Below are 16,014 nucleotides of genomic sequence, written 5' to 3'. Positions count from 1 at the left end.
GCATCATTTCCACATCACATTGTCAAGACCATACTGGATCTTATGAACTTCAATCACATCATTCCTCACTGGTCTAAACTCCAGGAGACATGAGCCCAGTCCGTCCAACCTTTGCTCATAGACAACCTTCTCATTCCAGGTACCAATGCTACCTTCTCTGAACCATCTCCAAAGCATTTTCATTCTTACTTAAACAAGGAAACTGAAGAACTGATCATTGACTTGAGAAAGAAAGGAAGAGAACATGCCCTAAAGACATCAACAGAATTGAGGTTTGAGAGAGTGAAGATATTGAATTCATCGGAGTGATGGTAACCGATGACCTGTCCTGGACTTCCCACATAATTGTGACAGTCAAGAAGGCACAACAATGCCTCTTTTTCCTCAGGCCGCTCAGGAAATGTGGTATGTTTGTATGGTTGTTCACTGGCTTCTACAGATGCACCATTGAAATACTGTCTCGGTGCATAACAGCCCGGTATGGCAACTGCTCTGCCCAGGACCATTAGAAACTACAGAAGGTTGTGTGCACAGTCCAGACCATCACAGAAGCCAACCTTCCTTCCATGGATTCTAATTATATGGCTCGATGTCATGGAAAGGCGGCCAACATCAAAGACCCACCACGTCCTGGTAATGCCCTCCCACGACCTTTTCCATCAGGGAGAAGATACAGAAGCCAGAACACATGCACGAGCAGGTTCAGGAATAGCTTCTTACTGGCGGTTATCAGACTGTTGAATGACTCTAGCCTCAAATAATGTAACCTGCAATGTAACCTGTACGCCTCTAAATTTTTTTGATCTGTACATTGTTTGCTTGCTGTGATCTGCCTGTACCACTCGTAAATAAAGCTTTTCACTGTTTTTCAGTAAAATTGACAATAAATCAGTCAGGAGACAAAAACTGAAACCAAAACCGTGTGTATTCGTGCGTTGTATAACTTCTTCACTGTTTTTTAAGCAAAATTGTAGTCGCTATAGTTTATTTTAAATTCTGCAGGAAGTCACTAAATTACAATCACCTTAAGTTAATTATAAATATGCCTGAGTTAAGTGGATTATGATTCAAGCAACCATGGAACTGCTGACAGAAAGACAGTTACTGTAGAAGAATTTGGACAATCATACCAAATACTGACATTAGTTTCATCATTATCATGAATGATTAGTTAAATAAGTCAATGTAAAAAAAAACACTTACTGGTCTGTCTAGATGTTAAAGTCACCAGTTTTATTCTGTTGACTGCTGCCCAACTACATCTCAGAATATTTCATTTTAGACTTCACTGCTCCAATGCAATTAAGCTGTTACAGCAATAAATACTAAATTTTACAGAAGTTTATGAAATACAAAAACAAATGACAAAGCTGGTTTGTGTGAGTTTAAAAAGTGAGATGGCGTTACCATTCAGTTTAGAACCAAGGGTTCACAGAGAAGGTATCTTTCCCCAATTATAAATAATTACAATCACTCTAAATGGTACTTTCACAAAGCACTGCCGGAATGACATATTATTGGAGAAGTTGTATAAGCCTGCAAAATTTATATTGAAATGATCCCAAAGCCCTGTTTAAACAAACTAATTTCTCCTGGAACGGTAAAATATTGCTTTTCCTTACACAGTTTTTACTTTTAACTGAACTAATAGATAAGTCAGACTAATAACGTAGAATATAGGTCAGTTACAGCTTTGCAAATCTACTGCAACCCCAAATAGGATCACCAGCATGCTGGTACAAGAGAGTGCACACTGAGACTCCTACAGTTCATCAATCATCCACAGACACTGCTCAGGTAAGATAAATACAAGGAACATTCCACTTTGGCAATTTTTTTTGAACTTTTGAGAAAAAAAATCTCATCAGGAAAACTGTTCACTTAAACAAATATCTGTTACTTAACTAAGGTGAGGGTAATGTCCCTCTGCTCTCCTTCCCTTTTAGTCTATTTGGTGGTAGCTGTGAAGCAAAGTTACTATGCAGATATAAAGGAGACTGTACAACGGACAGACAACAACAAGTGCACAGTAAAAGTTGCAGTCTCTTGAATTTTCCGACAGTCAGTCTGTCAGACTTGCTTGCCTTTGCCTGTGCCAAGCCGACACACAAACATTCTGAGCTCACTTGAGTTCACCACAAGAAGAATTTTCTAAAGTTGAAGCACATTTGGCGCTCACAATCTGTCCCATGCCATTTAATGGCATTGCTGCAGTGGTCCAGGGCTGTCCTGCTAGAGTCTTTGGATTGGGTCATCCCCTTTGTGTAATCACCATTGCTGCTGGAGGGAGCTTCTGAGCCACATAACGACCCCTGCAACCCCATCAGTTGTCTCAGCCCACAGTCTGGAATAGCTTGCCCCAATCCACTACCCAAACCACCCTCAACAATCCCTCTCCTTCCCACAACACCTTCCCATGCCAAGGCTAAAGATGCAACAACAATCCTTTCCCATTCTCTCTATTATCCAGGCTGCCAAATACTTCTTTCAAATGAAACAGCAATGTATTTTTATTTCTTTCAGATTTGATTACATTTTTTTTGCTCCCAACGTGGTATCCTCTAAACTGCGCAGGTTAAAGTGCAGACTGCATGACTGTTTTGTAGAACATTTCTGTATAGTTTGCACAAGTGCCTGCAAGTTTCTAGTCTCTGTCACAGTAATTCACTGCCTCACTCTCAATCTGTCTTGTCTGTCTTTGTCCTGTTCAAATGAAGTGTAAGTTTGAGCAATAGCATCTCTTCTTTCAAATTGTTATTTTATGGCCTTGAATTCACAGCATTGAGCTCAGCAATTTCAGGCCAAGATCTCCGTGGCCTATTTCCTCAGATGGCAGCTGTTAGTTCTTGATTCTACTATTCCCACTAACACCTCTGGGACCCATCCTTTGCAAGTTAATTTCCCCTTAACATATCCTTTTGCCTTGAACTATCAACCTTGTTGTCATTTAATTTATCCTATTTTTTAGACTATCACAGGAATTCTCAAACGTCCCCTCCTTCTATTCCTGGCCTTGCACAAAAATGTATGCAATCTGTCTTCTGAGTTGTGATGAAAAATCAACCTGAAACATTGGGAAGAAGATTAAGGGAGTCAGGAGGTGAGTTGCAGACTTGTCATTCCTCCCATTAGGAAAATAAGTGTTTAGATGATCGACCTGAAAGAAGCCTATTCCACAGCCATAACATGTTAGGAGTAGGTCAATTTGCCAAACTTTGGATCTAACAGCCCTCAATGAAATGGAAATCCCACTCTTGGATATGACTGCCCAATTTGATTGACCAGCTCCAGCAGCACTGGTAGTGCCACAAGCTCAGCAGTTGGCACTGCAAGCAGGCCAATGAAGTAGCAGGTATGTAGTGTTGATAGAATCCCTATAGTGTGGGGAACAGGCCCTTCGGCCCAATAAGTCCACACTGACCCTTAGAGCACCCACCCAAATCCACAGATCTATCACCCACCTAATCTACGCATACTTGAACACCACAGGCATTTTAGCATGGCCAATTAACCTAGCCTGCGCATCTTTGGACTGTGGGAGGAAACCAGAGCACACAGAGGAAACCCACACAGACACTGGGAGAATGTGCAAACTCCACACAGACAGTCAACCGAGGCTGGAATTGAACCTAGGTCTCTGGTGCTGCCAGGCAGCAGTGCTAACCACTGTGCCACCGTGCCACCATGCCCCCTTCATTGTCTGAGTGTACATATCAGGACACTCGGACAATGAAGGCCATCAGTTTAACCGGGACAATGTACCCATTGTAGTCTCAACCAAACATAGACACTCAGGAAAATTCCCAGAGACATGGTTCTCAACCCATAATGCAATCAATAAGCACATAGAGTAAGACTCCATATACAAACCCAGAAATGACGCAGTTCACTATAACAGACTGGACTGTATAAATTCCAAATGGAGTAGAACAACATCGCTTCATTGGAGGCCTCACTGATGATGCCACATAGCATGGTGATGAAACATCTGCACAAAACCAAGCCAGTTGCCTGACCTGCTGAGCATGTCTATCATTTTGTATTTCAGATTTCTAGCACTTTTAGCATTGTACTTTTGTATAAGTTAAATCAGTTTATGAAATAGAATGCAAATATTGTAACATGCCAATTTCTTCTTAACATTTTTAATGTAAAGTATGAATATAATATGAATTAAAGGTTTTTGTCTTTAATCACCTAATGCTAGTTTATCTTATTTAATGATTTCTATTAATGCCTTGGAGATTCAATATACTATATTCTATCTTTATTAGTTCTGCACCATATAACTACAGTAAAACAAATTATGGAATACTGACAACTGTAACAGCCATTATTTATTTTTCTTGTGAAATCCGTATGTCCATCACCTAACAATTTGTGGAAATCAACTAGGATGTATCTCTGCTTCAAATAGTACAAGTCACAATAGCTCACTAGGACAACATTGGAAACGTAACATGTCGTGCTACCGATCCCACAGTACCATAATCATTAAGTACACAGAATGAGGAAAATTTTCTGTACTCCATACATCGCTAATCATAAAGAGATATAGTAAATAACTTGAATTATCTACACAGGTGAAAGTCTCATCATACCTAAAAAATATTTCAATGCATTTCAAGCAGACTATTTTTAAACCATTGTTAAATGGGAATGGAAGTCAATTTAAACAAAATAATATCTGATAAAGAGCACCGAGATGCATGATCAGTTAATTCATTTCGCATAGTCCTGACCGAAGGAAAGATGTTGGCTCGGATAGGCAACTGAAACATAACAGTATTTTTATGAAACCTTATAAATGCAAAATGAAAGTCTATTGGTTTCAATATTCTACCTGTAAAATTATTTAAGGTTTTTATATCCTATATCTTTTTCTCCAAATTATAACTAGGTTGGAGCTATTACACATTTTACAGTTTACAATACACAATTAATTATTATGTTTCAATTTGTAATTATTTTCTGTCAAAATCTACCTAGCAAAGAATCAGGAAAATATGTAGAATATGAGCTCAAGTAAAGGTGGCGTACTGCCAACAAAAACGAGGGGCATTATTATATGTTGACTCTTTACAATGCCAAAACATCAATGCTAACGCCATGTTAGTCATCCACGTTAGTGTTTCTGATTCCACTCTTAAGATTGTGTTGGTTATCACACTTCTGCAGCAAAATGTGGTAAAAGACCATGCTTCCATTAGTGTCCCCACAGCTAGTCACCAGAAGAACTAACTAACCACTATGACTCTCCTTGTTAATTCACCCCCATTTCTTGGCAGTTAAGCACCATGGCCCTATTATGTGCCTCTTTGATCAGCTTAAAACTAACCAGAGTATGATTTGAGCCATTTTCCCAAGTTCTAACGTAGTCCACAATATTGAACTTTCATTCAAAATTTATTTTACAACAAGGGAAACATGTCAAAAGTTATAAAGCCCTATTTTATTTGAAAATATTTGCCATACAATAACTTACTGTGCTTCTACAGGAGTCACTGTCTGTATTGACCAGGGCTTTATAAGCATTCAGATTTAGTGTATCTGTTGCTGAAGCTATGTTTAAACTTATGCAGTTTAAACTTTTAGAGTTTGGCATTTAAGTCTGCATTAATAAATCAAACCAATTCTTATAAGATAATTTATTGGGAGCTTTTACACGTTTTAGAGTCTGCAGTAAATAGTTACTATGCATGCGCAAATTGATTTAACTAATTTATGTAGTAATTATTTTCAATCAAATCCTACCTTTTAAAAAGGAATCAGGGAAATACATGGAATATTAATCTGTACAGTAGGGACAAATCTGTTCAAGAGTATAAGAAAGCAATGAAAATTACTTTATTGCACAAAGTATATTCTGGAAGATAAAGCTGCAGAGGATGAACATCAATTTATCTTAAGTATAAATCAGAGCTAGACATTTATTTGGCACACATGACCTTTGAAACACATGTAATGAATCGAAGGCATATGCAATCTTTACTGCTGAAATGTGAAGTCTCCCAGATATTAATGGTTCACCCTGCTCATGATGATACCTTTTAAGAATATCTAAATATTGATGTCCTCAAGTTTGTTATCATAAATGATCATGCGGAGAGTTGGTGCAGACACAGACGACCTTCTTTTGCACTGTTACCATTCTGTAATTCTGCTATTTCTTCATTGACACTGAAGGTTCAATGCATAACACTGTTACAGAGTTATATTCTGCTATAAAACTGCTTGCTTCATTTTACAGAGAGCAATTGAGTGCATTATTTGTTCAGCTGTGAGCTAAACATGATTCCATATAGGTATAGATATGGTAAATTTAGAACTCCTAAATGAAAAATAAAATGATGTTTTCAGAGTAACTCAGTAAAAATGGTGTCATGTAAGGATATAAGTAAAGTCAGGAAGAGGCAGCTACACCAGCAGACAGAGGATAACCCTGTACTCACAAGCAGCCCAGCAACAAACCTGTTGACAGGGAACAACAGATTAAAGTATTAATTAAAATGTCAAACAGTTACATATTAATTTTTTCATAAAATTGCATAGAGGAGTAATCAGACAACCCAAGTTGGTTATAAGATATTTCTGCATTTGCAGCAATCTGCACAATCTGTCCAAATGAAAATATGAGATGTAATAAAATATAAAACTTCTCATGGAATAGTTCGGTGCTTTGAAAACCAGTGAAAAGAGATGACTCTATAAACTGTTAGAGTAGCAAGTCTGTTTCACACCAGTAACTTTGTATAACTTAATATTGCTTCATGTTAATTAAACTCTTAGATAAGTACCATCTGGTTGAAGTGAACTGAAACTCTTTATGAACCTTTTTTCATCTGTCTAAATTACCTTTGTTCAATGCTAACACTATTGTCCTGGTATTGCATTGGACTTGACAAATTACCATACAAGGAAAATAAATCTATCAATGTTAAAATAACAGATCGGAACTCCAGACCATCTCCTGGATCCTACAATTTTTGGGGAGTCCTAAAACTTTCCTTCAGAAATTTTATCAGTAAATTAGATGCATTGAATTGGGTTCAAAAAAGGGCAAACTGTGCCCGATGTTTGGGAGAAACAGGCTTGATGAACTAACGGATATTTTTCGCATTCTATTCCATCTTAGATTTTTAATGGCCATTATCAAAGCCAAATGCAGCACTCCTGACTGCATAAGCAGTCATTGATTAAATGTATGAAAGGGTAAATAATATGTTTTCCTTACTAAATATTTTTCACAATGGATCAAAAAATATTCATGATCCTGTTATTGGTTAGTTACCTGTTTTTTTCAAAAGGCATTTTGAAATTGCCTGCATATCAACATATGGTATTGCAACCTCATTTACAACATACTCTCGCCATGCACTCCAGACTCTTCAAATCCATCAACAGATTTAAATATCACCTGATCAGGAGATATATTTGATGTTGAAAAATTGAAAACTTCCAAGTGTTTTCACATTACGTACATTTGAGGTTTGAAATTATAGACTGATACATAGAATAGAAATGTTTGCTCAAAAAGGTCACTAGATTGAAATTATTTACTTAAGTTAAATAATTTATTCTTGGACAGTACAGTGACCACCCCAATAATTCATTGATCTCTGGTTATCCTCTGTACTGGACTGGCTTTCACTCATAGTAACGTTGTAAGTAGTAAAGCCCAGTGTGATTGTCATCATATATTTCATAAGTTTTGTCAGCGATCTCTAATCGAAATTTTGTGAGGTCCTCACTCAGTTATTTAGTCACCTCACTACAATATATTAGATGCTAAATGGAAAAGAAAATGCTAAAACATTGAAACAGAGGCTAAGGATAAATCAGATACCACTATTCCTACCCAAGTTCAAAGCAGTTCTCAAAATATTATGATCAGAATGCAAGAAAATGGGAGTTAGCCAAACACTGTTACACCAACTCAAGCTAGGTCCCTTCATCAAGGACAATGAAAACACTTCCATTGAAATGCCCAGAAAATCATCAATGGAAAGCATTTTATGAAATAATTTCAAGTACAGTTCCCTGACTAAAATAAATAAATAAATAAATATGAAAAACATACACTGGGTATTGTGTTTTAGCCACATAAACTGGTTTCTCTTTTAGAAATTCTTCAAATTGCTGTCTTGTGCAAGAGTTTGGGTAAAGAAGACAAAAATACTAACCATTGTTTAACCAGGCAAGTAAAGTCTCGAAGCCTGACTGAATCCTACAAAACAACTAGGTATGTTGATTTTATAATGGGCTGCACGTTTTAAATTTTGGGATGGCTCTCATGTTTACCTCACATTTTATTGCTTTGGGAATAATGGTTTATAGCTCACAGCACAAGATGTCTATTATAGATTATGTGGGATGAACCATCTGTTCATCTAGATTTACTCTAATTATCATTTTACCTCAAATGGCATCCTGCAATACAGCTCCATATACTGTAAATTTTGTGTTAAAACTGAATACAATATTTGTCTTTAAATTTAAAGCTTGCACTAAATTTAGCACATGGGGATTACCTTGGCAGCCACCGAGGAGCTGGGTTTCTCTAAAAGGTCCCATAATTTCTTCCTTTTCTCTGCACAAAATGTGTTATCAAACTCTTCTCCCTCTCTATCCCTCATTGTTTCAGCTTCTCGTTTCAGTTCCTCGTTCATTTGCTCCTTTTTCTGATGATACCTCGCCTGACAGCAGGACTCCAGGTAGATCTCGTCTATTCCCCAGTAGTCAAGCTCCTGACTGAAGGACAGGGCACACATCTCTTCCATCATGTGCAACTTGCCCGTGCGATAAAAATTCAAAATAGACGTAAAAGCTCCGGGGTGACGGTCAAAAAAATATTCGTTTCCCTCCAGATTATAATCATCACAGCTCTCCATAAGGGACTCGTGAGTATTGCAGTCTCGAAGCTTACCCAGTCGCGTCCGGGGTAACCGGTCCAAGGTTCTCCAAAGTACTTCATGTGCAAGTCCCCCAACATTGAGCTTTACTCTTCTGGAACAAGCCTTGCTCCTGATGATCTCCATGGGATCTGGAGGCAGGGAGCTGGTCGACCGGGATTCCCCTCTACTGATTCCGGCTGGCATTTTCCCAGTTTTCTTTAGTAAGGCTAGGTTTAATAAATCACACGCACTTCCCGCGTGTTCAAACTCTGCAGGATTTTCATCTGGCCGCTTTCGCATTCATTCTCGAAGCTGGGGAAAACAAAAGGTATTTAGTGGTGAGATTCAAAATGTTCCCCAGATCCAAATGACCTACAAAAACGGAACAAGCACATCTCTAACGCAGTGTCAGGTACTGCGGGCGCGCTGCTTTATCCATTAATCAGTGAAACAAATAGCTCATTTAATCTGCTCAGGGGACAGATTGCTTTCTGAGCAAGCGAGTTCCCAATGGCCAGCGCCGTGTTGCTGCAGGATGCAAGTGAGCGCTGTCCACATGCCGGAGCTGAACTGCAGCGCAGAGGCACGCAGCTTCTGGAGGGCAGCAGCTACCTAGCGGGGATCACATTACACGCCCTGAGAAAGCCCGAACTCTTCAACTAGCTCCCATCAACAAATGCAACAATCGGAATAAAATGATCGCTTTATTCCACAGACTCTGCAAAGTTGTATACTGACTCAACAACCGGCTCCGCGTGCCGTTACACCTGATCTTGTCTTTACATACTTAATACTCAAATAAAATCAGTGTCTTCATTGATGGAAACCCTAAAATTCAGCAAGCAGGTTTATTGCTATTTGTTTGGCACTCCGTATGTTTTCGTCCTCATTCAAGCAGCAGCCTGTACCTGTCACAGAAACTGCAACATTTATCTGCTACATGGTGTGCCTTTACAGAGATACCGTCACCAGAAAGCTCCTACATTTTAAATGCTTCCAAATATAAAGGGACTGTTTATTTTTCTCTGCTTTTTTGCTAAATCTGAAACTGCATTTGAGCTTTCTTTTTTTATTTATACAATAAGTAGCACTTAAGAATTCCACGCCTGAAAAATCACAAGCCAATGTTGTGCACAATTTTTAAACAAGACTGAAGTCTGCTCACGTACGTCAAAACTGAACGAACCCTGGCTCAGTGAAGGAGCCGCAATATTTCCAGCGCGTTGCTCCTCACGGAATTGGAGGCATTTCTGCAGAATGACCAGCACGTGGATACTTGAGAAGCCAAAGTGAAGTTGGTATCAATTGGCAAAAAAAACATCTTAAAATGTCAGATCATGCTGCCCCACATTCCTTCTAAGTTACTGCCGATTTATCCACCACGGCCCACAAGCTTCACAGTTAGTTTTCTATTGCTCTCATACGCGGGAGCAGCCTTTGGATTGAGTCAAAATTTGAGAAGACACTGTCTTCCTTCCTTCAAAGGTGCGTCAGGGTGAGTTACTTCCCTCAATTCATTCTCTAAACTCTGCTTCTGATGTGAACCGAGATGACACAGTGTGGAGCTGGAGGAACACAGCAGGTCAGGCAGCATCTGAGGAGCAGGAAAGCCGACGTTTCGGGTTTCCACCCTTCCTGAGGGGAGGTATAAACTCGAAACATCGACTTTCCTGCTCCTCTGATGCTGCCTGACCTGCTGTGTTCCACCAGCTCCACACTGTATTGACTCTGATCCCAGCATCTGCAGTTCTTGCTATCTCCGAGTGAACAGAGTCAAGGTGGCTTTGTGAGAAATGAATTGCTTTACACCCCCTCCCCTCCCCAGCCCCTTGCCAGCACCAGAACCCCCGAGCTGCCGGGAGAACATGCCAAAAATACAATAAATACAGCGACTGGCTGCTAAGTATTTACCGAGTGAGGAGCAAACACGGGTTTTCTTTTCCCCCTGCCAAGTATTTCAACCGGACCCCCCACCGACCAAAATAAATTCTCGCTCATGAGTTCCCGATGTCAGAACGGATTTCTCACACAGTCGCTCACATCGACGCTTTTCGGGGATTAAGACAAGGATGCGATTGAATTTTTTTTTGGTGGAAGTAATTTTAAAATGGACTATGCGGATGTTGGGAAAATGGAATAACGTGCCAGAATAAAGCTCGATCCTGACTGCCAACTTATATATCTCAATCTCACTCATGTTGACTGCGGCAGCACATTATAGTCTGTCCTTTTTCAAATTGTGCCCCAAGTTTATATTCTGAATGTTGCTTGTCCGTTAACGTTGGCATTGAATCGGTGGCGGTAAAGTTTTAAAGAGGTCATTTCCACCAATTCGTCCCTCTGTTTGACCTGGCTCCATTGCTATCTGGTGATTTAGCCGCGGTGTGTAAGAACCAGTAATTCCCTTATCACTGTTTATGTCCCCCACAGCTCGCAAGACATTTCCGCCATCGTTTCTGACGGAGCTTCATACCGTTAGACTGTTAACAGCAATGTAATTTGGCGCAGTTTGCTGAGAAAAAGGCATTAATCCCTCCGACCCCCATTCCCAAAATGTAATAATTATCTGTATCTTCCTGACAATGGAATTAGAGTGTGGCGGTCTGTTTAATTATGTCTAACTACCAGCACATTGTTTATCTTTACAATCACGTTGAACCCGGTATCAAACGGGGACCTGTACGTGCCGTCGGTCTCTATTGGGAAAAAGAACAATTGTCAGCTACACCAGCCCTCCGTTATTACAGTGAAATTATTTTTTAAAACACAATAACGTTTTAACTCGAGCGGATAGAGCCGGTATCTTAAAACAGCCACAAGCTGTTACTTACCCTGATGATTACAGTAATAATCTCAGCGTTTGATGGGTTTAAAAAAGATATTAAGTCCATCACCTAAAATTAGCCGGAGATGATGTAAGAATCATTTCTTTTACGAACCTTGTAAAACCTCCTGCTGTTTTGAACAGAATCCTATTGGATTAACATGGGCCGCTTAGGGATGGAAACGGTTTCGCAACATCCAACAAAAATAAGCTGATAGCCCGGTTCCTGTCCAGCTTCTATCTGCACGTTTTATCCTCCAGTTCGGCTTTTTTGTCCCTTCCGGAGTTCAAAGAATATCGTGGCCCGTGGTCGGTTTTGTGGATTTATTTCTGCCGTCGCTTAATGGAGATCAACAAGTCTAGTCTGTTTCTATGAAGGTTCCTTCACCCTTATATTCTTCCTGAATTAAGAAGCTCATGATCTACAGTTAATGAGGGGAAACAGCGGCACCTACAGCTTAACAAATAACCCCATTCGACTGCTCCCCAAGTTCAGCTTGTGTTCCAGTCACCGAAAACTCTTATTGATTTCAGATTTATTATTAATGTTTTGCACAGTTGATCAGGCATTGTGTAATTCCCTACCCGTTACAATTCTAGGTTCAGGTTCCTATCTGCCTTCAGTAGGCTAAGGCACGCTGCCGCACTTCACCTTCAGTTGGAAGTCAGTAGAAATGTACTACCAGATGGTATCAAACTAAATATGCAATGTGCATCGTCCATTGCACCTCTGGAACACGTAGTAAACAAAGACCGTTTTTAAAAACTAAGTATTAAGTCTCAACTGTCAGGGAATTTGGAGCTCTGCATGTGCAGAGGTATAATAATAAATGTAAAGGTCCATAATTAGCAATATAAATATACAGGGAAAATCTTCAGGGACTGACTCCGAGCTGGCTGGCCACAGCAAGTGTACTGTGCACATGTAAATAAGGGGTGATTTGTAGTCATACAGCATGGTAACAGACTCTCTGGCCCAAACTGGTCTATGCTGACCAAAGTATCTACTCAGTTCGTTCCAATTGCCCGTATTTGGTCCATATCTCTCTAAACACTTCTCATTTATTCATTTTTTAAAATTTGCTATAGTACCGACCTCAACCACCTTCATTGGCAGCCCATTCCATATACACACCATTCTCTGTGTGAAGAAGTTGCCCCTCAGGCCTTTCTTTAAACCTATGTTCTCTAGTTTTCAATTCTTCATTCCTGGGAAAAAAAGACTATATGAACTCATCCTATCTTGCCTCTCATGATTTTATACACCTCAATAAGTTCACCCCTTATTATTTTAAATTCCGAGGAATAAAGTCCTGTCCTAGTCAACCTCTTCCTATAACACAGGCCTGCTGGTCCTGGCAACATCCTCGTAAATCTTCTCTGCACACTTTCCAGTTTAACTATGTCTTTCCTATAACAGCGTGATCAGAACTGTACACAAGTACTCCAAGTGTGCCCTCACCACTGATTTATACAGCATCACACCCCAACTCCTATACTTAATGTCTCAACTGATGAAGGCCAGCAAGCTAAATGCCTTCTTCACCACCCCATCCACCTGTGACGCTGCTTTCAATGAACAATGTACTTGTACTCCTCGGTCTCTCTGTTCCACAACATTCCTCAGGATCATACCATTTACTGCATAAGTCCTACCTCGGTTTGACTTTGCAAAATGCAATACCACACACCTCTGTACTGAATTACGTTTGCTAATCCTCAGCCCAATTCACCATATGATCAAGATCCTTCTCTAATTTTTGATAGCCTTCATCACTATCAATGATACCTCCTAATTTTGTATCATCTGCAAACTTACTAATCATGCCTTGGGTATTTACATCTAGATCATTTATGTAAATAACAAATAACAAATGTCCCAGCATCAACCCCTGTGGCACACCACTATTCACAGGTCTCCAGTCCAAGAAACAAACTTCAACCTTTGCTTCCTACCATCAAGTCAATTTTGAATTCAATTAGGTAGCTCTCCCTGGATCCCATGTGACCTAATCTTCATGATTAGCTTGCTATGCAAGCACCTTGTCAAAGGCCTTACTAAAGTCCATTTGGACAACATCCACTGCCCTACCCTCACCGATCCACTTGGTTACCTCTTTGAAAAAACTCCATATGATTTGTCAGACATGACTTCCCATGCACAAATCTATGCTGACTATCTCTAATCAGACCTTGACTATCGAAATGTTGGTGGATCCTGTCCCTGAGTATCATCTCTAATAACTTGTCTACAACTGATGTCAGGCTCATTGGCTTGTAGTTCCCTGGTAGATCTTTGCTACCATTCTTAAACAATGGAGCAACATTAGCCACTCTCAAGTCTTCTGAAACTTCACCAGTAGCTAAAGATGAAGCAAAAATCTCTGGAATGGCCTCTGTACGTCTTTCCTTAGCTTACCACAGGCCTAGGAGATTGATTCACCTTTTAATGTGCTTTAAGGCTGCAAACACCTATGCAGTCCCAAACATCCCCCTTTGCTTCCCTTATTTTCCTGGCATCAGTGATTCTCCTTCAGTAAACACTGAAGAGAAATATTCATTAAAAATCTCCAGCATCTCACTGGCCTCTGTGCAGTTATTTCAACATTTCAGCATCGTGTGTAGTACTTAATGATAAGATGTGAAATAAAGTTTACTTATGCATTAAAAGCCTCATCCATGTTAAAAAAGAATATCTTAGTTATTACACTTACCTTCAACCATCTAACTATTTATCTTAATTTCTTAGAATTTTTTCAGAAACCTACTGTGCACAAATTGGTTGTCATGAAAATAAGACAAAAAAGTAAAATTGCCATTGTCGCAGACGACTGTGGGGCTACTGCCACATTAGAGAGAGATGGCTGGTGGTGAGCTTAACTGAGGGTCATCCTACCTTAGGCATAGGTGAGGCTGAGAAGGCCATATTCATGGTAACCGCCATTCACCCAGGTAATGAATCCATACTGTTGCTACAAACCAGCCATCCAACCAATGAAGCTAACTTGCTGACTTTCTCTAGAATTTTGTTTTTAACTCATAGATACAGGATCAGTTCCCACATGAAGTATACCTTTCCACTGTCTCTCTCAATGTTTCCTTTTATCTGTGTTGTCAGACTGCTGGCTCAAAACCTTGTCCAAAACAGTCACAATTTACAGAGTTAAGAGTCTCGCAGCATGGAAGTTGCACTCAGATTCAACTCATCTGTGTCAACCAGACATCCCCATCTGACCTAGTCCCCTTTGCCAGCATTTGGTCCATTTCCCTTTAAACCCTACCTGTTCATATACCCATTCAGATGCCTTTTAAATGTTGTAATTGTACCAGCCTCCACCACTTCAGCCAAATGTTGTCAGACAAATTCCATAAACTAATTCCATACTGCTGCCAACCACTGATTTTTTTGCTGGATCTTTACAACCTCAGTGCCCAGTTTGACCTCAAACATTTTCCATGAAAATGATCAGTTACTATGTAGCAGTGCCTGTCTCTGTCCCATGTGCTTCTGAAACCCTCAACAGTACCTTCAAACATTTGAATGGACTTCATTATTCATACTCCCCAGTGGACCTTGCATTCTCTGTAATGTAAACTATACCTTTCTTAATCTTTTCTGCCTATAACACATCAATAATTGCTTGTCTGTTACTCCTCATTACTTTCCTACATTGGCCTGAGTGACTCAAATCCTTCATGGCTGCGTTCTTTCCTATCTTTGTTATGTCCATGAGCCTAAAATTGCCTCCAGAGTGCTCCATTTATTGTTAATCTTTCCGATTCCACCATCTTTTCAAAAATCAACATCTTCAGTTACCCCTTCTAATATCTTCTTCGGCTTAGCATTGAAAGATTATGTGTCTTTCAAGTGCCGTGATATTTATTTATGCATTAAAAAAGAGCTATAAAAATACATACTTATTATTATTACTCGGGTGGAAATTACTATTTTTTTAAAAAGTGATTTTTAGTTTCTTGGTAGTACACAAAACTAGGCAGGTTAACTGTGACTGGTCAGGTATTGTCTGAAGTAATGAATTGCAATTCTAGACAATAATTTTTGAATAAGGAAATCCAAAAGAACTGTGGACACTGGAAATCAGAAACAAAAATGAAAGCAGAAATTGCTAAAAAAATTCAGCAGATCTGGCAGCATCTGCGGAGAGAAAGCGGAGTTAATGATTTGGGTCCAGTGACCCTTCTTCAGAACACATCCGCCTGTGAATAATCTTGCTGACAACTAATTTAGGATTGTCAGTTGGCACCATAGTACAGCACATGTGGAGTAGAGACTAC

General features: G+C 39.6%; 1 protein-coding gene across 4 annotated transcripts in view; it reads right to left on the bottom strand.

Moving 5' to 3' along the window:
• The window catches only part of kcnb1 (potassium voltage-gated channel, Shab-related subfamily, member 1), a 324,765-nt gene extending 312,670 nt beyond the window's left edge, over window positions 1-12,095 (bottom strand). The window contains exons 1-2 of one of the 4 annotated variants that reach the window (XM_048549656.2): window positions 11,834-12,095; window positions 8,532-9,206 (exon numbers count right to left, since the gene is read on the bottom strand). In XM_048549656.2, coding sequence (XP_048405613.1) covers window positions 8,532-9,194 — 663 coding nt within the window. In that variant the 5' untranslated portion in view covers window positions 9,195-9,206; window positions 11,834-12,095. Of the gene's footprint in view, window positions 1-8,531; window positions 9,299-10,063; window positions 10,123-11,725 lie in introns of those variants that run through there. The other 3 variants (XM_048549655.2, XM_048549657.2, XM_059652806.1) reach the window with 3 other exon arrangements.
• Window positions 12,096-16,014: the final 3,919 nt, after the last annotated feature.

This window comes from Stegostoma tigrinum, chromosome 19 (genome assembly GCF_030684315.1).
Source record: "Stegostoma tigrinum isolate sSteTig4 chromosome 19, sSteTig4.hap1, whole genome shotgun sequence".
In the NCBI taxonomy this organism is placed as follows: domain Eukaryota; kingdom Metazoa; phylum Chordata; class Chondrichthyes; order Orectolobiformes; family Stegostomatidae; genus Stegostoma; species Stegostoma tigrinum.
This window is presented reverse-complemented; position numbering and strand designations above follow the sequence as displayed.